The sequence below is a fragment of the Salvia splendens genome, chromosome 11, assembly GCF_004379255.2.
Source record: "Salvia splendens isolate huo1 chromosome 11, SspV2, whole genome shotgun sequence".
NCBI classification, from domain to species: Eukaryota; Viridiplantae; Streptophyta; class Magnoliopsida; order Lamiales; family Lamiaceae; genus Salvia; species Salvia splendens.
This window is the reverse complement of record NC_056042.1, coordinates 22,910,194-22,934,595: the sequence shown is the minus strand read 5'-3', so window position 1 is coordinate 22,934,595 and position 24,402 is coordinate 22,910,194. Positions and strand designations below refer to the sequence as shown.

Below are 24,402 nucleotides of genomic sequence, written 5' to 3'. Positions count from 1 at the left end.
CCATAACTATAATTGGTTTTAATTAAGTATAACGTGGTTAGCGAATTCCGGTAGATTGAAAAACAGGCATCTTGGAGATAGGAGGTGTGAAACCAAAACTAGGTAAATAGTAGTAGTATATTATTCTCTTCGTCCCATAATAGATGAATTTGTCCCATAGAAGATGTAACATTTCTTTTTTTTTTAAAAAAAGTTCAACGTGAAATTAATATAAATATACTATTCCCCCAATTCCATAGTAGTGGAGTCATTTTGTCATTTTTGTACGTTCCATAATAGGGGAATCATTTCCTTTTTTAGTAAAAGTTAACACACTTCTTCTCACTTTACACTCATTATGCCAAAAATAAATGCCTCCACCACTATGGAATGAAGGAGTACTATTTTCTCTTTCTACCTAACACTCTAAACACCTCCTAAAATCCTGTATCATGTTCTAAATATGCTATCTATTATGAAACGGAGGGGATACTATACCAAAAAGTCATGAGGGAGAGAGAGAGAGGGCATCAAGAAAAATCTGAATACTCACCTGCAACATACCCAATTTCAACTTTCTCTATAAGTTTGATTATTAGCCTGTTCCTGCCACAGTTCCATGACCCTTTGGAATGCAAGGATGAAGACAACAAGATTACGAAATGAGAGCTTTCAGATACGAGGAGGGTGGAGCAGCGAAGGGGAGTGGAGACGGTGATTTCAGATATGCAATATATCATAATTAGGGATGAAATGAAAAAGATAGGGTGAAAAATACTCCCTCCGGCCCGTCCCAACTAAGTTGAGTCGTATTCTTTTTGATATGTCACAACTAAGTTGAGTCATTTTCTTTTTGATAAAAAACAAAATATCCAATTACTATTACTTTATTCCATCATTTACTATACTCTTTCTTTATTTTTCATATTTTATTCTTTTCTCCTACTTTTTTTACACAACTTCTTAATTTTTGTGTTCAAAAGTTTTGACTCCACTTAGTTAGGATGGAGGGTGTATTAAATTTAGGGTGACAATGTTATGGATTGTTTGATCAATTCATAACTACTATAGGAGAAATAATTAAAAAAAGAGAGAAAAACTCAAAAAATTCGCATATGATCTTTATCCTATATTCTAGAAGGTTAGAAATTTAATCCTAAATTTTAAAAAATCAACGAATTTAATCCCTCTTTTCAAAATCTATCATTAATTACAACGCCAATCCTATTTATAAAAATAACAAGATATATTCAATGGACTCTCAAAAGAAATTACTATTCCCAGTTGACTTTCTCATCAAATTATTATTTAAAGGCATCTAGGAAACCCTTTCTCCTTACACATCAGTTTCTCCAAACCAAAAATGGTTGCTCTCTCACATTTCTTGGCTTTGCTACTCTCTACATCCATCTTCCTCTTCTTCCTCCAAAAATGGCGCCGCAGCAACTCCCCGAATCCCCGGGGAAGGCTTCCACCTTCTCCCCCAAAGCTCCCGCTCCTCGGAAACCTCCACCAGCTGGGCCCACTCCCCCACAGATCCCTCCAGTCACTTTCCCGCCACTACGGCCCCCTCATGCTTCTCCACTTCGGCAAGGTTCCCGTTCTCATCGCCTCCTCGGCCGAGGCGGCACGTGAGATTATGAAAAACCAGGACCTGATCTTCTCAAACAGGCCCCAACTCAGCATCCCCGGCCGGCTGTTCTACAACAACCGGGACGTGGCGTTTGCGCCGTATGGAGAGTACTGGCGGCAGAACCGCAGCATATGCGTGCTTCATCTGCTGAGCAACAAAAGGGTTCAGTCCTATTGCGGGGTAAGGGAGGAAGAGACGTCTCTCATGGTCGACAAGATCAGAAAGTTGGGTGCTTCTTCAAAGCCGGTGAACTTGAGCGACATCATTCAGTGTATGACGAACGACGTGATTTGTAGGGTGGCGCTGGGGAAGAAGTATGGTTTAGAGAGTGATTTCAAGAAGATGTTTGTTGACTTTGTGGTGCTGCTGGGGGTTGTACCTTTGTGGGAGTACATTCCTTGCCTGAGATGGATGAGAAGGTTTGATGGTTTGGATAAGAGAGTAGAGAGAGCTGCTAAGGGGATGGATGAGTTTTTGGAGGTTGTGATTCAAGAGCACAGGGTAAAGGAGAGGAGAGAAAGTGATGGTTGTGAATTGGATTTTGTAGATATATTGCTAGATTTGCAGAGAGAGAATGGGAGTCGCTCACCTATTGAAGATGACACTATCAAAGCTATCGTCTTGGTATGTATACTTTTCTTTTGCAATATGCGTGTTTTTTTTTGTTTTCCCATAGAAATACTCATGTGTTTTCATATAGAAATATTTTGATCTGTTGTACAATGGCAAATGCAAAAAATTATGATAAGGAATTTCACCGATCTTTTGCAGGATATGTTTAATGCAGGAACTGATACTATCTCTACAGCTCTTGAGTGGGCGATGACGGAGCTGATACGAAATCCAGAAACCATGAAAACTTTGCAAAATGAAGTGAGAGAAGTAGCTAGAAATAAGGATGAAATTCATGAGCGAGACTTGGAGAAAATGCCTTATCTGAAAGCAGTGATGAAGGAGAGTCTAAGGTTGCATTCGCCCGGCCCATTGTTGGTCCCTCGTGAATTAACTCAAGACACAAGAGTATTGGGTTATGACGTTGCATCTGGTACGCGTGTGATGATTAATGTTTGGGCGATTTCTAGAGACCTGTCATTGTGGAAAAATCCTGAGGAATTTCGTCCAGAGAGATTCCTTGAAATGAGCATAGACTTTAGAGGTCTACATTTTGAGTTGACACCGTTTGGAGCAGGCAGGAGGGGCTGCCCTGGTATTACATTCTCGGTGGCGGTGGATGAGCTTGCATTAGCCAAGTTGGTACATAAGTTCGATTTTAGATTACATAATGAAGAGAAAATGAAGGAGTTAGATGTGAGTGAATCTAGTGGAATCACAGTCCATAAAAAGTCTCCTTTAATTGTTATAGCTACTCCACATGTTTGTTAGGTAATGAATGCTTAAAAATAACCATTCAATATTTTTCTAAATAATACTACAAATGCATATTAATTTTTCGATTGTAATGCAATAATTTAAATAATAATACAAAGATTTAAATAATTTATTTTTAGTTAACACTATAATGATTTAAATAATTTGTTTTGAGATAATATACAAAAATTTAATAATAATACTAAGATTTTTGGTCCTTAACAAATTATAAAAGAAGTACATAAACATTCAAAAATCACAAGTTTGGTCCTCAAATCAAACCAAATGAACAAATATACCCCTCAAGGACTAAGGGGTAGAATAGTAAGAATAGGGAATATATTTGGAATTTATGAAACTTTTTTATTGAAAATTTGATTTTGGAAGTGTTTGGTACTAAAAATGTACAAACCGCATTTTGTGGGTACTAGTTTTCTAGTTCACTATTATGTTGTAGTTAATTAATTAAAATTATTCAATGATGCGAGTTTAAGAAATTTTTGACTTTTTGAACAAAAGTAGGTTGAAAAAAATAGTGGAATGTGAGCTCCACTTATTATATAGTACTTCTTACGTCCCCATTATGTATTCCAATTTTCTATTTTGGTCCATCACTTATTAGTTGTCCCACTTCAATTTTACTACTTTTGATAATGTGCCTCACATTCCACTAACTCAATTTCACTAACATTTTTTTATAAAACCATTAATTACAAGAGATTTCATAAAAATGGATTAAATTCGCAACCTTTTGAAATTGGGAATGGGGATATGCAGATTTTTCAAAATAAATGATTTTTAAAATTTTATCTTTGTTCTTTTTTTCTCCTTAAACTAGTTAAGAATTGACTAAAAATATCCCTAATATTTTTACCCCAATAAATCCTATAAATTGGGGCAAAAATGAGTTAGCGAATTATACATGCATGCCATAACAATGTTTGACCATTGATCTTGCTAATTATACATGCCATAACTCTTAAGTGATTTTATTCAGCATAAGTGGTCAGCGAAAAAAAAGGGCATCGTGGAGCTAGGAGTAAAACCAAAAGTAGGGGTGGGAAATTATACCGAAATACCGTAATACCGGACTTACCGTACCGGAAAAATACCGAAAATACCGATTTTTCGGTATACCGCAGTTTCCGGTACGGTATGATACTGTACCGCAGTGTTTCGGTACGGTAACGGTATCAATTTTTCTATACCGCGGTATACCGAATCCACGGTATACCGGTATACCACGGTATACCGAAACTTCGGTATATACCGAATCCACGGTATACCGGTAGACCGATAGATTATTATATATATATATATATATATATTACATTTATATATATATTATATTAAAAAAATTTAATACATCAATTAATACAATAAAATTAAACATTCAAATGATAATTTATTCAAACAAATTCAAAATTAACCTGAATTATTTTTTTATCAACTCATCCTATTAAATATAATAAACACAATAGCACATAACACCGAAAGAAGATTGGAAATACGATATCGGGAATATGTTTCAACAGAGCACATTTGAAAGAATTTGTATTAACTCACACCATTTAGTATATGATTCTTTGTGTAATGTCATATTCCAAATATACAAAGTAATTAAAAATTTTGTTTTATTCTTCGTCCCACTTCATAAAATGTCAATTAAAAAAATGTGCAGCTGAAAAAGAATCAAATCGTTTAATTAGTGTTTAATTCATTGTATGTTATCTTATTTTATATACTACTTAAATTGAAGGATGAATAAATAGGATACTGATCAGTCATTCTTAATCTTAAAGAGAAATAAATGTCCAATTTAAATTACTAACTAGTGTCACGCCCGTGCGATGCACGGATCATTTTAATTTCTTCATATTTATTTCATTTTGCGAAATAAAAGTTGTGAAATGATAAACAAAAGAATATTCGACATCCTCTTACTTTGGATTATACTTTTTCAATCACATTAACCCCACATAGACACAAGAGTGTGTTTAAATGCTACTTTTTCTTAAAAATGTCAATACGATCACATTAAAATTTCAACACATATTTGTGTTGACATTTTAATAAACTGTCTTGACATTTAAATATCAGACTTAAAATTAAAAAGCATTTTAAATCTGTGAAAATATGAATTAACTGTTGAGTTATAACTGTAGGAGCAAGTTTACGTTGCAATAATTTAATATTGCACTGGTGAGACACTTTCTAGTCGAGATTCATTTCATTGCAATATAGCGACCCTATACACTAAAAACCCAAACCTTGAAACCTAAATCATAAACCCTTAACTTTAAAATATACTCATCATAACCAACAAATGAGCCAAATTTCGATATATGTTGAATTTTAGTATTTTCACATTAAAAAAAATATTATTTGCTAGTATTTTAAAAATTTATTCAAATCAAAGGAAGACCGTGCCTTGTTAATATTTTTGAGAATTTGTATGCATGTTTATAATGATAGATTGAAATTAAAGCCTAGGGGGAAAAATTGAATCTTTATTTCATTACACTTGTAAATCTATTTGGAGATTTTATTTATAAGACCAATTATTACTACTATTGGTCTAAATAGCAAAAAATAATCAATAAGTACCTTCATTTTATCATTAACCACTATTATGGGATAAAATTCTGAATATATGTAATCAAAATAATTCATAAATATATATTAAAAGATACTTAAAGATCAACATCATCGGCAACAACAAATATAATATGATACTAGATAACATGCTAACCAAAATATAAAATTGAATAGAGTAATGGACGAATTACTGATAGCAAAAAATAATGAACAATCGAGAAACCAATTAGTAAATGAACAAATCAAGAAACCAATTATTTTTCGGTATACCGTTACCGTTATCATACCGTAATAACGGTGTACCGTACCGTTTTTACGGTATACCTAAACACGGTACGGTACACCGTAATAACGGTATGGTAACGGTATCAAAAAATATCATACCGAATTTCCGGTATACCGGAATTCCGGTATACCGAAAATTCAGTACGGTATCGGTATTGAATTTTGTCATACCGTACTTTCCGGTACGGTATGTGGTATGGCACGGTCGGTGCGGTATACCGTACCGACCCACCCCTAACCAAAAGTAGGTAAATGCAGTGCTCTACTATAACAAGAAGTCGTGAGGGAGAGAAAGAGAGCTTCCAGACAAATCTGAATATTCACCTACAACAGATCTTAAATTTCTCACGGTCATTTGCCAAAATTCCACACCCCTTTGGAAAGCAAGGATGAGACAACAAGATTACGAAATGGGAGCTTTCAGATACGAGGAGGGTGGAGCGGCGAAGGGGATGAGGGTGGAATGGATAGGGTGAAAATTATTAGGGCATCCACAATGGCGCGCCCTATGGCGCTCCACGGCAGCAGTTTTATCCTCCTACTCTCACCTGCAATGGGGCGCCCTAAGGCGCGCCCTATGCATTTTATTTTATTTGAATATTTAAATAATAAAAAATTGGGAAAAAACTTCATTTCATATATAAAAATTAATACATTACAATACGAATTAAAAAAAATACGCAAACTCAACGACGGCGGTTACGGGCCCACACTTCTTCAATGATGCCGTTCATGAGTTGCGCATGGTCTTGTTGATTGCGCATTGGGGCCTGTCTAGCTAGAACCTCGTCGAAGCCCGACGGCAATCCTCTAGCGGGGGGCTCGGTCGCCGTGCTGGACGAGCTAGATGCACCGTCATCATCGTTCCACTCAGTGATGCTCCCACTTTCATGCTCGACTATCATGTTGTGCATTATAATGCACGCATACATGACGTCGGCGATGATTTCCTTGAACCAAAGACGAGCCGGCCCTCTCACAACGGCCCACCGTGATCGGAGCACACCAAATGCCAGCTCGACATCCTTCCGCGCCGACTCCTGCTTTTGCGCAAATAAAACCCTCTTCTCACCCATTGGGCAGCTGACCGTCTTCATAAAAACAGGCCACCGTGGGTATATGCCATCGGCCAAGTAGTACCCCATGTGGTATTGGCGCCTGTTAGCAATGAACTCGATGGCCAGGCCGTTGCCGTTGCATTGCTCGGCGAAGAGGGTGGAGGAGTTGAGGACGTTGATGTCGTTGTTCGACCCGGCTACGTCGAAGTACGCATGCCAGATCCAGAGCCGATGGTCATCGACGGCTTCGAGGATCAAGGTCGAATGGCTGCCTTTGTATCCACTAGTGAATTGGCCTCTCTACGCCGTCGGACAATTCTTCCACTCCCAGTACATACAATCGATGCTCCCTAGCATCCCAGGAAAGTCGTGCGCCATCTCGTGCATCTTTATCAGGCCCAGGCAATCAGCGGCAGTCGGCTTGCCCAAATATGTGTCGCCTAGGCCTCCACAACTCTCCTACAAAATCTCTTCAAGCACTCCTGGCCTGTTGTCTCCCCGACGTGGAGGTACTCGTCGAAAATGTCCGTCGTGGTACCGTATGCCAACTGACGGAGTGCAACCGTGCACTTTTGCAACGGTGTAAGGCCGGGTCTGCCGATGCCGTCTTTCCGATACGTGAAGTATTCATCACGTGACGACAACGTCCGGACAATGCTGAGAAATAGGTAACGCGGCATTCTAAACCGCCGGCGGAAAACAGTCGGTCCCCACCGTGGTTGATTGGCAAAATAGTCTTCAACCAGACGTTGGTGAGTTGCCGCGTGGTCGCGTCGGACAGACGTCCGACGTGGAATAGGCCTGCGGATCTGTTCCGCCACCGCCGCCGCCTCCTCGTGCTGCAGTTCGAGTAAGCATTCCGCAATGGCCTCTTCAACCGCTGCATCTAAGGGGCTGCCCTGGTATTATCGTCGTGGTTCATTTTGGTATGTGAGATAGGTAGAAATGTGAGAGAGGAGCGAAACGAGAGAGACGAGATGTTCGTATGAACAAGTGAATGAGAAACAGGGTTTAAATAGAAAAAAAAATAAAAAACGTGTGGCATCGTCCGCTACCATCGTCTGCTGATCCCGCAATGGGGCGCCCGATGGCGCGGACAATGGCCTATCGTCCGCGCTCATCGTCCGCCGAGCCCACAATGGCGCTGACGATGGGCCATCGTCCGCGCTTCAACATCGGACGATGCATCGGGCATGGGCGTAGGGCGCGGACGATGGCGGGCACCCACAATGGGGCGGACGGTGGCGCCCGCGGACGATGGCACGGATCGGGCGTCCCATTGTGGATGCCCTTAGAATTGGGGTAAAAATGAAAAAGATAGGGTGAAAATTATTAGAATTACGGTAAAAATATTAGGGATAATATGATCAATTCATAAATATTGTAGGATAAATAATACTTAAAGAAAAAAAAAAGAGAAAAACTTTAAAAATCCCTTATCTTGATCCCATATTCTAGAAGCACTAACAAACTTAATCCTATATTAAAAAAAATCAATAAATTTAGTACCTTTTTTCTGAAATCTCTATTAATTACAAGGCCAATCTTATGTCTAAAAATAAGAAGATATCCCTAAAGAAATAATTATTCTCAGTTGACTTTCTCATCATATTATTATTTAAAGGCATCTACGAAACCCTTTCTCCTTTATTAGTTTCTCCAAACCAAAATGGTTTCTCTCTCACATTTCTTGGCTGTGCTACTCTCCTTATCCATCTTCTTCTTCTTCCTTCACAAATGGCGCCGCAGCAACTCTCCGAAGCCCTAGGGAAGGCTGCCACCTTCTCCATCAAAGCTACCAGTCATCGGAAACCTCCACCAGCTGAGCTCAGCCCCCTACAGATCCCTCCAGTCACTCTCCCGCCGCTACGGCCTCCTCATGCTTCTCATCGCCTCCTCGGCTGAGGCGGCACGTGAGATCATGAAAAACCAAGACCTGATCTTCTCAAGCAGGCCCCAACTCAGCATCGCGAGCAGGCTGTTTTACAACAACCAGGATATGGCGTTCTCACCGTATGGAGAACACTGGCGGCAGATCCGCAGCATATGCGTGCTTCATCTTCTGAGCAATAAAAGGGTTCAGTCCTATCGCGGTGTGAGGGAGGAAGAGACTTCCCTCATGGTTGATAAGATCAGAAGGTTGGGTGCTTCTTCAAATCCCGTGAACTTGAGCGACGTCATTCAGTCTTTGACGATCGACGTGATTTGTAGAGTGGCGCTTGGGAAGAAGTATAGTTTGGGGAGTGATTTCAAGGAGATTTTTGGTGAGTTTGGGGAGCTGGTGGGGATTTTACCTTCGTGGGAATACATTCCTTGGCTGAGTTGGATGCGAAGGTTTGATGGTTTGGATAAGAGAGTAGACAGAGCTGCTAAGAAGATGGATAGGTTTTTGGAGGTTGTGATTCAAGAACATAGAGTTAGGGAGAGGAGAGAGGGAGATGGTGGTGAGATGGATTTTGTGGACATATTGCTTGATTTTCAAAGAGAGAATGCAAGTCGCAGCCCTATTGAAGATGACACTATCAAAGCTATCGTCTTGGTATGAATGCTTTTCTTTTCTTAAACCCCGGTATCTTCTTTTTATGTCTGCCCCATTTTGATTGAATAGTATTACTTTTGTGGGATATGTTTGTTGCAGGAACAGATACTTCATATACAACTCTTGAGTGGGCGATGACGGAGCTGATACGAAATCCATAAACAATGATAACTTTGCAAAATGAAGTGAGAGAAGTAGCTGGAAATAAGGGTGAAATTGATGAGCAAGACTTGGAGAAAATTCCTTATCTGAAAGCAGTGATCAAGGAGAGTTTAAGGTTGCATTCGCCGGGGACATTGTTGCTCCCTCGTGAATTAAATCAAGACACAATAGTATTGGGCTATGATGTCGCTTCTGGTACGCGTGTGATGATTAATGTTTGGGCGATTTCTAGGGACCCGTTATTGTGGAAAAATCCTGATGAGTTTCGTCCAGAGAGATTCCTTGAAATGAGCATGGATGTTAGAGGTCTGCATTTTGAGTTGACTCCGTTTGGGGCAGGCAGGAGGGGTTGCCCTGGTATTACCTTCGCGATGACGGTGGATGAGCTCACATTAGCCAAGTTGGTACACAAGTTCGATTTTGGATTGCCTAATGGAGCGAAAATGAAAGAGTTAGATGTGAGTGAATCTAGTGGAGTCATAATCCATAAAAAGTGTCATTTGTTTGTTGTGGCTACTTCACATGTTTTTTAGATAACGAAACGTGGATATTTTAAAAATCGTATTGGATCAATCGGTTCAACTGTGAACTGACATGTTCCATGCTTGATGTTGAGAAGAGTTGAACTTGAAAAAAATATCAATGATATTTGAACTATTATCTTGCTTGAGAAAATGATTCTTCTTACTCTCCTCTCGTTCCATGTTATTAGAGGCATTTATTTTTTACACGAAAAATAAAAAATAGATATATGTGAAGTGGAGATAATAAAGTAAAAGAAGAGATAAAGTAAGAGAGATGAAGAAATAATAAAGTAACTGAGAGGATAAAGTCTAAGAGAGTGTATAGCTTTTTGCCAAATATATATAGAAATGAGTCTATTAACGTGAACAGAAGGAGAATTTCTTTCATCTGAGTTCTTAAACATATTCTTAGTGAGTTGGGAGTGTTTCTTTTGAGCGGTTCCTTGTGACATCCCCTACTTTTAATCATACTTCCTGATGTCAAAATCTTCAGCACAGATTGTAACGGCTTGAGTCTTAGAGCATCCACAACCGTGCTCTTGCCAGCGAGCACGGTTGTGGGCCCGACGCCACTATTCATGCCTGCTCTCTGGCAAGAGCACAACACCCACAGCGGTGCTCTTCCGCAAGGACGAGCAAAATTCAATTAAACAAAAACATTTCCATAATATTAAAATTTATTAAAAAACCACAATAAATATTACAAATTACAAATAAAATAAAAAAGACATAATTAAAATCCTAAAAATTAAAAATTACATAATTAAACTCCTAAAAATTAAAAATTACATAATTATTGGCTAATATTACCCGAGGAAGACTACTCATCTGGCGGCACTAACCCCAATTATTTTTGGAGACCCAATATCATCGTCTCGTGCATTTGAAGTTGTGTGGGGGTCACAGTTGACCTATCGGCCATATTGAGTTGGCCTAAGAGCATCCACAGCGAGTTGTTCGGGGGTAGAGGTGGCGCATAGGGAGCGGGGGCAGATGGAGTCGCGGCGCGACGGCGGTCGGCGCCACCTTCTTCCTTCCTTGCGGTCGGCGTCGGGAACCACTTGGTCCGGCGTCGGGGCTACCCAAGTTAGCTCCGGCGAGTTGGCTAGCCACTTCTTCGTTGGCTCGACCAATGGAGTTGCGCACCATACTCTCGTTGCGCTCGATCGTTCCCGGCGGCCGGTTTTCATTGTACCGACGAGAGACGCGCCACCAAAAGTGATCGCCGGATTGGTTCGTGCCAACCACCGCATCTTCGGAGATTTCCAAGTACGCCTTGAACAATTTATCCATCTCCGCCGGAGTGTACGGTGTGCGGAGACCGCGAGTAGGAGGAGGCGGAGTTTGGGAGGGGGCGGTCGACCTCGCCTAGGCTCGGGTGTCCACCCGTATTGCCCTTCGGGGGCATCTTTGTCGTCGATCGGGTATGGCCGGTAGCCACCCGGAACGCCCGAATCTTGGGTTTGAGGAGAGGCCGAATATTCCGTTTTTGGACTAGGAAACGGTTGTGAACCGAACCATTCGGGGTTCCAACCGTGAGAGGGCGGGTGGTCATCGCCTTGGCCGGACATTGTTATGTTGTAGGGTATGGGAGAATGAAGATGAAAATGGATATGGGAGAATGAAGATGAGAATGGATATGGGAGAATGATGATGAGAATTGTGTAGTTTGATGTGAATTTTTGGGTGTGAAAGTAGGGGTATTTATAGATGAAGGTGTGTATTTTTGGGGGAAAAAAATAAAAAAAGATTAAAAAGTGGTAAAAAACGGTAATAAACGGATATATTTTTTTGGGAAGTGAAAAAATTTTATTTTTATTTTGAATCAGTTTTTTTAATTAAAAACCGATTTTTAATTAAAAAAAATTCAAAGGCAACGGCTATGCCGTTGCCCAATCGCCGCGCGCCACGTGTCCTGCTCGCTGGCACGGCGCTTCGCGCGGACGGACGCAGGTTGGGCCACCACCGTTGTGAACCCTTATTTTCGAGCATTGTCATGCCAGCGGCGCGAGCGCAGCGGCGGAGAGACACGTCCGTGCCATCGGCGCGGACGGACGCAGGTTGGGCCACCACCGTTGTGGATGCTCTTAGACCGATATAGCCCTGGTTCAGGGGCTGGGCCTGTGTGGCTCGGGGTTCGGTGGGTTGCGCTTGCAAGTTCTCCGATGTCTCTGCGTGAGCTTGACCAAGACTTGTGGTCACATGGTGACCTGTAACATGGGGGCACAGACATGTGGTCTTGGTCTGGTGGTCTTGGTTTAAGGGGTGGATTGTGGTGAAGCAAATCATATCCCACATCGGAGAATGAACAAGAGTTGCAAGCATATAAATGGGCTACCCAAACTCCATTAGAATGAGGCCTTTTGGGAATACCCCAAGAGCAAAACCGTGAGGGCTTGTCCCAAAGCGGACAATATCATACTAATGTGGAGTTCGGGTGTGCACCACCGGGACCAAACAGTGGTATCAGAGCTCAGGCTTGATTCATAATTAATTTTGTTTCCTAATTAATATGTGGATGATTTTGGAAATCAAAATTCTGAAATTGGATTTCAAAATTCTTTCATCGTCTTCACCGGGAAACAACCGTAGTCTTGGACAGCGGCAGTTTGCTTTCCGGGCAGCCAAGGCAGCGAGCGAAGGGCTGGACAGCAGCAACGCTGCAGTCGCAGCAGCTCCTTCTCAACATGCTCCAGCAGGCAGCAGATCCGGCGGGCTAGCGGCGGAGGAGGCGGCGAAGTACCGCGTGAGATTCGTGGATTTCATGCACGCTTTCCTGTCGATCGTGATCTTCGCGGTGGTGGCGATGTTCGATAAGAATGTGACCGGATGCTTCTGCCCGTCGCCGTCGGAGGAGGCGATGGAGATGCTGACGACGCTGCCGGTGACGGTGGGGGCGGTGTGCGCGCTCTTCTTCGTGGTGTTTCCGACGAAAAGGCATGGGGTGTTGGGTTTCCTCTGTCGCGGCGGTGATTGAATTTGATTTTTGGGGATTAATTAATTGTTTGATTGATTCAATCTTAAAGGTTAATCATTGTGATTAATAACAAAAGCAACGTATATACGTTGTATATTTGAAAAGCCTTGCCGACGCTAACGGTGACAATATTATTATTTAAAATAATAATGTTGTGTATCTAATATTGATTTGAATTAATCAGGTACAATTATTATAATATAGATTATTATTTAAATTCATTAATTCGATTACTGAATACTAATAATAATAAATATATTGTTAATATTAATTTAGAATTAATATTAAATACGTGATTATGTTAATTTAGAATTAATACATAAATTCTAAGTCCACATTTAATTAGAGAATACAATTTGATTTTATTCGTTGAGCATTATTTGATATCTTATGTGATAAGCATGCTATTTGATTTTATGCTTATTTATTTCAACTATAGTAGTTAGAGACCGTTTTATTGTCTGGGTAGGCGGCGCCCAGTATGTGTAGTCCGTGTTATACTATGTTTGGGTAGGCGGCGCCCAGTATTTTTAGTCCGTGTTATACTATGTCTGGGTAGGCGGCGCCCAGTAATTGTTTGAAATTTAATATTGGATATTATATTCACAAAATTAGTATCACAAAATTATTCCCCACAAAGTATAAGTTGTTTTGAAACAAACGCGTCGTCCATCACAATTGTTTGATGCTCCTAGCCTTTTCGACCACGAGTTTTACGCCCTCGCGTTTACTCTAAATCTACAAGGTTTAGGCTCATTCATAGATGCATGGTTGGCATCGTGTGATGGGGTTGACTTGCTTAAATTATTTTGAGTAGCCCTCGCAACCAGAATAATTTATGGACGTATATTAATTAGATTAATAAACCAAGAATTGTAAAATTGTTGTTACAATTGGCTTGGAGGCCTACCTGGTGATATTATTGTAGTCATCAGCCCTCGCAGAGGCTGCAATAATATAGACTTGGATCTTGGACCACTAAAATTTATATTAGATATAAATTCGTATTTTATGTTTGGGGGACATAATATATGTTAAAATTAGTGAGAGTTAATCAATACAATAAACCCTTGTTTGATTAGTGATGCGATTGTGATCTTTGTATGCTTTTCTAATTTGCTTTTCGTTTTATTTTCTGTTCAGATAATAAGTCAAACTTATCTTATGAGTGTATGATGGAAACAAACAAATTGACTAGGTCAAATTTCACGGAGTGGCAGAGAGACTGCCCAAAACTCAAGGCACAAGGTTCAATGAGTGGGAGCTCAACTATGTTTGTCATTGAGATAAATATGTTTATGAATAACTCACAATCCTGGGTATTGGATACCGCTTGTGGTTCACACATTTGTAATATTGTGCAAGGTTTAATTGACAGCAGGAAAGTGAGGCCTGGGGAAGTAGACCTACGTGTTGGAAATGGAGCAAAAGTTGCTGCCGAACGCGTGGGAACTTATAGATTAGATCTTCCCTCAGGACATAGACTAGATTTACATAATTGTTATTTCGTTCCAGTTATTTCAAAGAATATTATTTCCATTCCGATGTTGGACATCGAAGGTTTTTTCCTTCCATTTTGCAAACAGCAGGTGCTCGTTTTCTAATAATGGATTGTTTTATGGAAATGCCTCTTTAGAGAATGGATTATATATGCTTGAATGCAAACAGGATATTCTCAATCTGCAAAATAAAAGACTTAAGCTATGTAATACGGATAATGATACTTATCTTTGGCATTGTAGACTTGGTCATATCAATGAGAAAAGGATATCGAGATTGAGAAAGTTAGACTATCTAAATTCATTTGATTTTGAATCATATGGTGCTTGTGAATTCTGTCTCAAAGGAAAGATGACTAATAAGCCACTTTCTGGGAAAGGGGTGCGTGCTAATGATGTGCTAGAGTTGATCCACACAGATGTGTGCGGACCGTTTCCAACTCAAGCAAAAGGTGGTTATTCGTACTTCATTACTTTCACTGATGATTTGACAAGGTATGGATATGTGAATCTTATGAAACACAAATCTGAGGCCTTTGAGAAATTTATAGAGTTTAAGTGTGAAGTTGAGAAACAACTTGGGAAAAGTATAAAAACTCTTCGATCAGATCGAGGAGGGGAATACTTGAGCCGAGAATTTCTTGATTACTTGAAATCGCATGGAATTCAGTCAGACTGGACACCTCCTGGTACACCACAAATGAATGGAGTATCTGAAAGGAGAAACCGAACATTATTAGATATGGTTCGATCCATGATGAGTTTAGCTAGTCTTCCTTTATTTCTCTGGAGTCATGCTTTATTGACTGCTATTTACATTCTGAATAGAGTTCCATCTAAATCAGTTGAGAAAACACCATATGAGTTATGGTATGGCAAAAAGCCTTGTCTTAACAATATGCGGACCTGGGGTTGTCCAGCTTTTATTAAGAAATAAATGACTGATAAGTTGGAATCTAAAAGTGAGAAGTGTTACCTTGTGGGATATCCTAAACAAACTAGGGGATACGATTTCTACTGTCCTGAAAATCACAAGGTGATAACATCAAGGAATGTGACGTTCCTTGAAGACAGTTATGTCTGCAAGGAACAAGGTCAAAATACAGTAGATCTTGAAGAAATTCAAGAACCACAAGTTAACAATGAGGATGATGTATTGTCAAATGGTTTGAACAATAACTCAGTGGGAGTTTTTGATGATATATTGGGAGGGAAAAATACTATTAGAGGAGACCTTAGAGGGACTCTCGAAGAACCTCCTCAAGACAATGAGATGCATCAAATACAAGATGATACAATAGTTGCATCACCTCTACCTCAAGAAGATCATAGTGATATTCCTGGGCATACTCACAATCAGAATGAACAGCCCGAGCCAGAAGAAAACCAACTCAATAGGCCTAGAAGGATTCGTCGTGCACCGGAGAGACTGAATCTAATGGTTGAGAACCAAGATGATGAAGTTGATTTAGATGATGATGAGCCTAAGACCTATACCGAGGCGGTGTCGGACACCGATCGAGAGAAGTGGCTTGAAGCCTTGATATCTGAAATGGACTCGATGTACTTCAACTTAGTCTGGGAACTAGTTGACTTGCCAGATGGGGTTTACCCCATAGGTTGCAAATGGATCTTCAAAAGGAAGAGAGATGCAGATGGCAAAGTACAAACCTACAAGGCTAGGTTAGTGGCAAAGGGTTATAGTCAGCGCGAAGGCATTGACTATGATGAAACCTTTTCGCCAGTTGCTAAGATCAAGTCCATTAGGATATTACTTGCAATTGGTGCATACTACAATTTCGACATTTGGCAAATGGATGCCAAAACCGCATTTCTCAATGGAGAATTAGAAGGCGATGTCTATATGACACAGCCAAAAGGTTTTGTATCGAAAGAAAGGCCGAATGCAGTGTGCAAGCTAAAGAAGTCCATCTATGGACTTAAGCAAGCTTCGAGGAGTTGGAATATTTGTTTTGACAGAACAATCAAATCGTTTGGTTTTGTCAGAAGCAAAGAGGACCATGTGTTTATAGTAAACGCGAGAATAGAAACGTTGTCTTCATCATCATATATGTTGATGACATCTTGATTATGGGAAGCGATCGTTCCATGATGCAATCCGTGAAAGAATGGTTGTCTAGTTCCTTTATGATGAAGGATCTGGGTGATGCTTCCTACATCCTTGGAATCAAGATCTATCGAGATAGACCGAATAGGATGTTGGGATTATCACAATCCGCTTCTCAATGGAGAATTCTAAGAAAGGTTTTCTTCCTATGGGACATGGCATTGTATTGTCAAAGAAGGATTGTCCTTCTAATGACAAAGAAAGAGACAACATGTAAAGGATCCCGTATGCTTCGGCTATAGGATCTATTATGTATGCCATGATTTCTACTAGGCCAGATGTGGCCTATGCGCTTAGCATGACAGGCAGATTTCAGCAAAATCCCGGTGAGGAACATTGGAAAACTGTTAAGACTATTCTTAAGTACCTTAGAAGGACTAAATAATATTTCTTAGTCTATGGTGGACAACCAGAGTTATCAGTTACTGGGTACACTGATGCTAGTTTCCAAACAGACCATGACGACTATAAGTCTCAGTCTGGATATGTTTTTGTCCTCAATGGTGGAGCAGTGAGTTGGAATAGTTCCAAACAAGGTACAACCGCTGATTCCGCCACCGAAGCCGAGTATATTGCTGCATCTGAAGCTGCCAAAGAAGTTGTTGCTTTGTTAGAGTTCGTTAAAGAACTGGGTGTCATTCTGAGTGCCAATAGTGCAATATCTTTGTATTTTGACAACACTGGTGCTGTTGCGCAAGCAAAAGAACCCAGAGCTACGAACAGGAACAAGCATGTTCCCAGAAGATATCATTTGATCAGAGAAATAATTGAAAGAGGCAACATAAAATTAGAAAGAGTACCCACTGATGATAACTTGGCTGATCCTTTCACCAAACCGTTATGTATAGCAAAACACAACAAGCATTTTGAGAGCTTAGGTGTTAAGCATGTTGGTAGATGGCTTTGAATCAGTGGGAGTTACAGTTTTATATGTCTTAGAAACTTTTTGTGTTGAGACAATATTACTTGATCACATTATATGAAAATTTTATTTTCTATGGGTTTTGTGCACTTATTGGAATAATTGTTTAAAATGTTTGCATTTATTCTAAATATTTGTTCCCTTGAATTATGACTGTCGTTAATGGTGTGAGACATTAATGATATAGTATAATTCTAAAATAGCCCTAACCAATGATCATCAAGAATGTGATATTGATGATATGTTATAGGTTAGCATGGGGTTTGCATCACATTCTTCGAGAATGTAGTTGTTCTCACAACTATGAGATATTAGATACTCGTGATGGACACATGGTATACTTTGGAGAGTATTGGTATACCCTACTATTAAACTGTTTTGTTGAGTGTCTACAGTTTATTAGTACATGAAGTATGTAATAGTCCTTGGATCTGAGGTCATTACACATTTTGTTTGTTGAGTGGTGTGCTTTGACCTTGTACAACGCTTTGCCTCCCCTCGGAGGATTAAGACACAGACTTGTGTTGGGTACATCATAAGATAAATGGAAATGGTAGTTGAGCCAAGAATGAGATTCATTCATCGATTAGAATTTCGAGAGAACATTCAAATTCTCTATATTACTTGACCATTAAGTCATTGGCCAATGCAAAGATATATTCAATTAAAGTAATTGAATATGATCGAATGGGTCATTTAATAAAGATGAGATAAAGTGATTAAGCTATTTGGATGACACATGACAAATCTTAGGCTCAATCGGGTGGTTCGTGAATGAAAGGATGTTACTATAAACTTTGTGTAAAGGCTTGTTTACCGAATTCACGTAAACGTCCTTCATATATCGAGCTACGCTGCCAACGCAGTCTAGGAGTTTTGTGCAGACTTCGATTAGATCGTCGTCGATAATGAGGGCCTAAAGGGTCACACTATAAGTGTATTTTGATCCGCTCAAGGGTACAAAGTTGGAACTGCGTATTATATCTAATGCTAGTCCAAGTGGGAGATTGAAAGGATATGGGCTAGATTAGATTAATATGGATTAAATAATTATAGTTGGGCTACAATTATAATTAGTCCATAAGTCCAACAATCATGAAACCCTAATGACTCTTTGTCTATATAATGGTTATTTATTCTCCATTGTGGGAGAAGAGAAATAGCGTAACATTAGAGAGAAAATACGTAAAGCTCTGTAGAGAGAACTCCTAGCTTTCTTCTACGGAGCAATTGTATCGGGATAGTTCCTGCATCGGATTGGAATACACGTGGACCTCGATAGTAGTGGATTCAACTTGCAGGATTCAATCGTAGAAGAAAACAACACAACAAGTAAGATTTAGTTCCGTTGTGTATTACGTGCTCAACTTGCAATATGATTATGAATCTAGATCTGTTATTCTTGTATGCAATTTCTGCTGCGCTCATTAGATAAACACAAGAATTCCTAACACCTCAAAGACCACAAGTTTTTAGTGTGTTCCCCTTACTTACACACTACTAGGAAAATTCTTACGGGGGCACCCATCCATAAATGCGCTTAACCTTAGAGTATTAAAGGCATAGGTGGAATGGGGGTAGTTCAATCGGCCCTCACTCGTGCGTCTAGCCAGAGCCTCAGCTCCGCAATAGATCGGTCTTCTTCCTCATCTGCATGGCTCTCGTTGTTAGAGTGTCCTTATCATTGAAGCAACTAGAAAATTATCTTGGGAGAAAATGCATAGGTATGTTTGATTTTATAATAAATGTGAGTTAAATGACCTACTTATTATTTTTAGTAAAAGTTAAATATGACTCTATTTGTGAAACGAACTAAAATATTAAAACTTAGACTTGGGACCAAGGAAGTACTACAATTTAGTATTGGACGCAGATAAATTATTTTCGTGTTGGTGGCAAATGTTAAAAGGTTAAAGATATTTATTCCCCTAATAATTAATGGATAATTTTCTATTTTCCCCTTTCACCATTCTTGTTTTATTCTTCCGCCATGATCAGTCATCAAAGGAATCCTCATGGGTTTACTTATGTAATCTGACTGCACAGGTTGGGAACATAGAATTTCTGCCGAAATAAACTCGTCAAAACCAAAAAATATAATCACACAAACATTTTCAAAATAAAATCAAATATGCATCTTAGAGAAGCCGTTGAGGGCTGCAAATGCCAAATGGGTTAAAGTCCGACAGTCATGGAAAGTTAGTTTCTTGACACAATAAGGACTCGTTTGATGAGTGATGTGAGATATACATAGCTTAGTTAGTGACCAAGATATAGAACCAAGTTAGCAAAAGATATGATTTTAATAACACATATTTGATACTCTAGTTAATTTTTTTCTAATAAACCCATTATGTTTGATAGGAAAGTTATGAAATCAGAAATAGATATGCAATCACAAATTTGACCTAATTAAATTTATTTATTTCCTACATTGTCCTTTTGCATTAACCTAATCAAATCTTCTAAATTTATATATACTTTACGTAGGAAACAAAAAGTTTTGGCTCTTTTTCCCCTCCTTGTTTCTCACGATTGGATTTGTCCTCCAAACCTAAATCAAATTTGTTTATTAAGTGTGTATATAATCACAATTCACTTGCAAATGATTTAAATACTCACAGGCATACCTTCAAAAAATTTACAAACAACATAATAATATGTCAAACAAAACTCATATTCTATGCACCCAAAACATTTTGAAGATGGTTTGAAGCCCCAAAATTGTCAACATATTCATGAGCTACATAGTAAAATTTCGAAAAGTTTATTACTCCAAAAAAAATGTCAGCATATCCATGAGTTACCCCCAATAAAATTACCATGAAAAACAAAATAAATACTACATCATTGGGAATAAATAAAGCTCTATTGTTAGCAAAAAAAAAGCAGACAATGTACAATTACACTGCATAAGAAATTAATGAAACAAATATATACAGATAGATATGCTTAACGAATTCTAAATCTCTAATTTGTGAAGTGTCTGCCCAAATGGGTTAATCCTAAAAAAACAGAAATTCTTGCTGAAAAATTATGAAACTATGGGATTTGAAAATTCATGAAACTACAATATCTGAAAATTCAAGTCACGCTAGAAATATTTTTGAAACTATTGTGCTAATCCTCAAACCAATTAACACATGTCACGCTAGACAAATCTGACTATTAATAAACACTCACCGGATGCAATATTTGCAAATGTATCTTCTGTGATTTGCTTGAAGAGCGCTGGAAGAAAAGTATATTCTGATTGAAAGAGAGAATGAATTGAAAGAGCATTGGAAGAAAAGGGTATGAAGGAGATAGAATTTGTATTCTGGATTCATGAATAGAGGCAGATTACTATCCGACGAATTTGGAGAGATACATATCGCTGATTTTGAAGCTGAATCTGCGGGCCGAGATGGGCTTTAGAGAAAATCAAGGGCTTGGAAGGTAGTGTAACTATGATACCAAATATCTAAAAATGTATAGATACATATCTATATCTAGGTATTACTAGCTTATCAAAGGCGCCCTAAATATTCTAACGTTATAAAGATTCTAGGGGAGATGGGCCTGAAAAGTTAATTGGTGTACACATGAATATACACATGCACGTAGTCGGGCCACACTCCTTTTCACAGGCCCATATGAAAATTTTCATTTTGTATCTAAGAATCGAGTTTGATAAAAACAACCTTTTTCTAAGCTATTCAATAGTATTAGTCTGGCCCATATAGATAATTGTGAGAATCTAAAAAGAGATATCAAAATTAAAAATTAAATAGTAAACAAATGAAAAACAAATAGTACTCCCTCCATTTCTAAAAATAAAAATACATTTTTGGTTCGTTCTAAAACTAAAAAAAAATATTTTAAAAAATGGATATCTAACACTAATTCTACTATTTTTTTCTCCTCATCTCTTTTGCATTTTTCCAATTTAATAAAATTAATTAGTAATAATAAACTTTTAATATCATCAAGTAATTTATATAATAACTTTAAAATTAATTTTACCTATCAAAAAATTTAAATAACAATATTTAAAACAAAATTAAAGTAAAAAAAAGGAAACAATGTCGAGGTTCGAGTAATTACAGGTAGATGGGGAATTATTTTCAATCATCTTTAAAAAAATTAAAATAATTAAAAGAGGTCTCATTTTCCAATTTCCAAAAATGCACTTAATCTAGTCATTAGTTAATATTAATGCACATGGATAACACTCTGTATGTCCTCTGAAAATAAAGTTTTTTTCTTTTTTAGTCTGTCATTGGAAATAGATACTTTCCAATGTACTTCCTCCATTCTATATTAATATAGTCATTTTTCTATTTAGGAAATTCCAAATTAATTAAGTCATTTCTATTTAAGGAAAAAAGTAATTCTCTCTCTTACTTTATTATCTCTTACTTTATTCACCAACCATTTAACATGTTATTCTTGAATCCATGCTGAAAAGAAATACATCTATTAACATGGAACGGAGTGAGTAGGAAATTTCTTTCTTTCTATTATGGTAATTAACATACTTTTCTTTCTATTACTCTCTTACTTTATCAATTTTGTATTAAAATTCGTATCGTTTCAAATATTTTTATTTTTAAAAAAATGGAGGGAGAATAGTCCAAAAAATTAAAATTTTTAAGGTAAAATAAATTAAAGTGAATCACTAAGTTTTTAGGCCATCCACAATAGGAATAGCCCAACAATAGCCCAGCCATAGCCTAGCCACAAACTCCTCCTGCCACATCATCAACACTAAAAATCCTCCTGTCACATCATAAATTGCTCAGCCATAGCCTAGCTACATCATAAATAGCTGAGCCACATCAATAGCCACATCACTAATAACAATTATATAAAAATGAAATAATTAACAATCACACAATATACGGAATTTAATTTACGAGACATATACGGGAAACATTAATAATACTATTAAAAATTTTAAAAAGTACAACAATTTAAAAAAAGTACAATAATTTAAAAAAATTACAATAATTGACAAAAAAGTACAATAATTCACTCTTCTGCTCCGTCGTCGTCTCCTTCATCGTTGTCGGCACCATCGCCTCCGCCTCCTTTGCCACCATCGGCTCCGCCTCCGTCGCCGCCGCCTCTACTCCCGGCGGCTTCCCTCCGTGCCGCCTCCAAATCCTCCTGCATGCTCAGGAGCAATGTTTGAAGCAAACTCTTCTCCACGGGGTCCACCGCCGCCCGCCATTCGATCATCGTTTTGACCATCTGAGCGCACGTTTGTTGACGCGCGAAGAATCTGAGATCCGCTGTGGATTGGCCAAGGGGGGATGCCGACTGGACCTCCTGGGAACCCCCGACGACCCCCCCTCACCTCCCGTTGAGCCCACTTGTGCCCAACCGGGCGAGTTCGGCAAGCGAACGAACGAGGGGTCGGGACCTCCTGGGCCGTCTCGGGGAGGTCGTGGGAACCACCGCTGCTGCCGCTGAAATCACCGGTATAGTTCAGTCGTTGCTTCTTCGGCCAGCCAGCGTCGACACCTACTCGGAACTTCTCGGAGTCGTTCAGCACAAGATAGCAGTTCCAGTAGGTGAAGTCCTTATACACACCCTTCAGGGGGAAGGCTTTCTCCGCTATCCTCCTGCAGTCTTCCTCCGGTTGGCCACTGCTCATCATGTGGAGGGCGTTGGTGTACAAGCCCGAAAATCGGGAGACCGCAGCCCTGATTCGGTCCCACCCCTTCCGGCAATCCTCCCCGGTGCATCGCCTTCCCTCCGGGCAAAACTTCTGGTAGGCTGCTACTATCTTGCCCCACAAGTTGACGATCCTCTGGTTGTTCGAAACGAGAGGATCGTCGCAAACACTCACCCACGCCTTGGACAGCGCGACGTTCTTCGCGTCCGTCCACCTCCTCCGTACCGAGTTGTCGTCCTCACCCGGCTGCGAGGACTCGCCGACCCTCTTCCCCTTTCTATTCTTCTTTGGGGCGCCACGACCCCGCCTTGCGCCCCCCATTTGAACGGGAGCATCCGGAACACCGAGAAGATCTAACCCCAAGTCATCGAAGGAGAAAGTGTCAAATTGGGGCAACGGCTGCGCCTCCGTTGGGGTCGATGTGTGCGACAAACCAGTCAAAAAATCAAAACTGGGGCGATAGACGTCCCCCGGCGTCCCTTGCGTCGCCTGTACCCCCCCGGGCATCATCTGCATCCCTGGTGCCCACCCCGGCATCGCCGAAAACCCCCCCAGCGGACTCTCCCCGGCTGGCATCCCGGACATCATCTGCTGCCACGGGTACATGTTGTAGTATGGTGGCATCTGACTCCATCCACTTCCCACGGGGACCGGGGGAGTTTGAGCTTGAGACCCGCTACTCCCTGAAGTAGGCTCGTTGTTGAGATCCATTTACCGTTGTTGATCTTGTACAGAAATTTAGATAGAGATAGTACTCGTTAAAACAAGTGGTGCGAATGAAAATGACGTGCAAGGCGCGTATATATAGTGTTTCGAAAAAAAAATCGCACTAGGCGGTGCGCTAGGCGATCCGGACGCTGTAATAGCGCCGAGCGGATCGCCCAGCGCACCGCCTAGCGCCACGGAACCGCCGAGCGCTAGGCGGTTTTTAATTCCAGAAATGGCTGGGCGGTTGCAATAGATCGCCTAGCACACCGCCTAGCGCCGGCGCTCGGCTAAGCGGTGCGCTAGGCGCTATTGTGGATGGCCTTATTAATATTTTCTGTTTACAGCCCGTATTATAATTGT

General features: G+C 39.8%; 1 protein-coding gene and 1 pseudogene across 1 annotated transcript; both read left to right on the top strand.

Moving 5' to 3' along the window:
* Nucleotides 1-1,342: 1,342 nt before the first annotated feature.
* On the top strand, nucleotides 1,343-2,995 carry LOC121755134 (cytochrome P450 71A6-like). The gene is made up of 2 exons (XM_042150418.1): nucleotides 1,343-2,236; nucleotides 2,384-2,995. Exons 1-2 carry the CDS (start codon nucleotides 1,343-1,345, stop codon nucleotides 2,993-2,995), a joined length of 1,506 nt encoding a protein of 501 aa, XP_042006352.1.
* Nucleotides 2,996-8,590: 5,595 nt separating this feature from the next.
* Nucleotides 8,591-10,155, top strand: LOC121755136 (annotated as a pseudogene).
* The last annotated feature ends 14,247 nt before the right edge of the window (nucleotides 10,156-24,402 follow it).

What these genes read in the sequence shown, in the direction of transcription:
- LOC121755134 (XM_042150418.1), top strand. Translation starts at nt 1,343, where the DNA reads ATGGTTGCTCTCTCACATTTCTTGGCTTTGCTACTCTCTACATCCATC. An exon ending in CTATCAAAGCTATCGTCTTG is followed by an intron (nt 2,237 to 2,383) that starts GTATGTATACTT and finishes GATCTTTTGCAG; the next exon opens with GATATGTTTAATGCAGGAAC.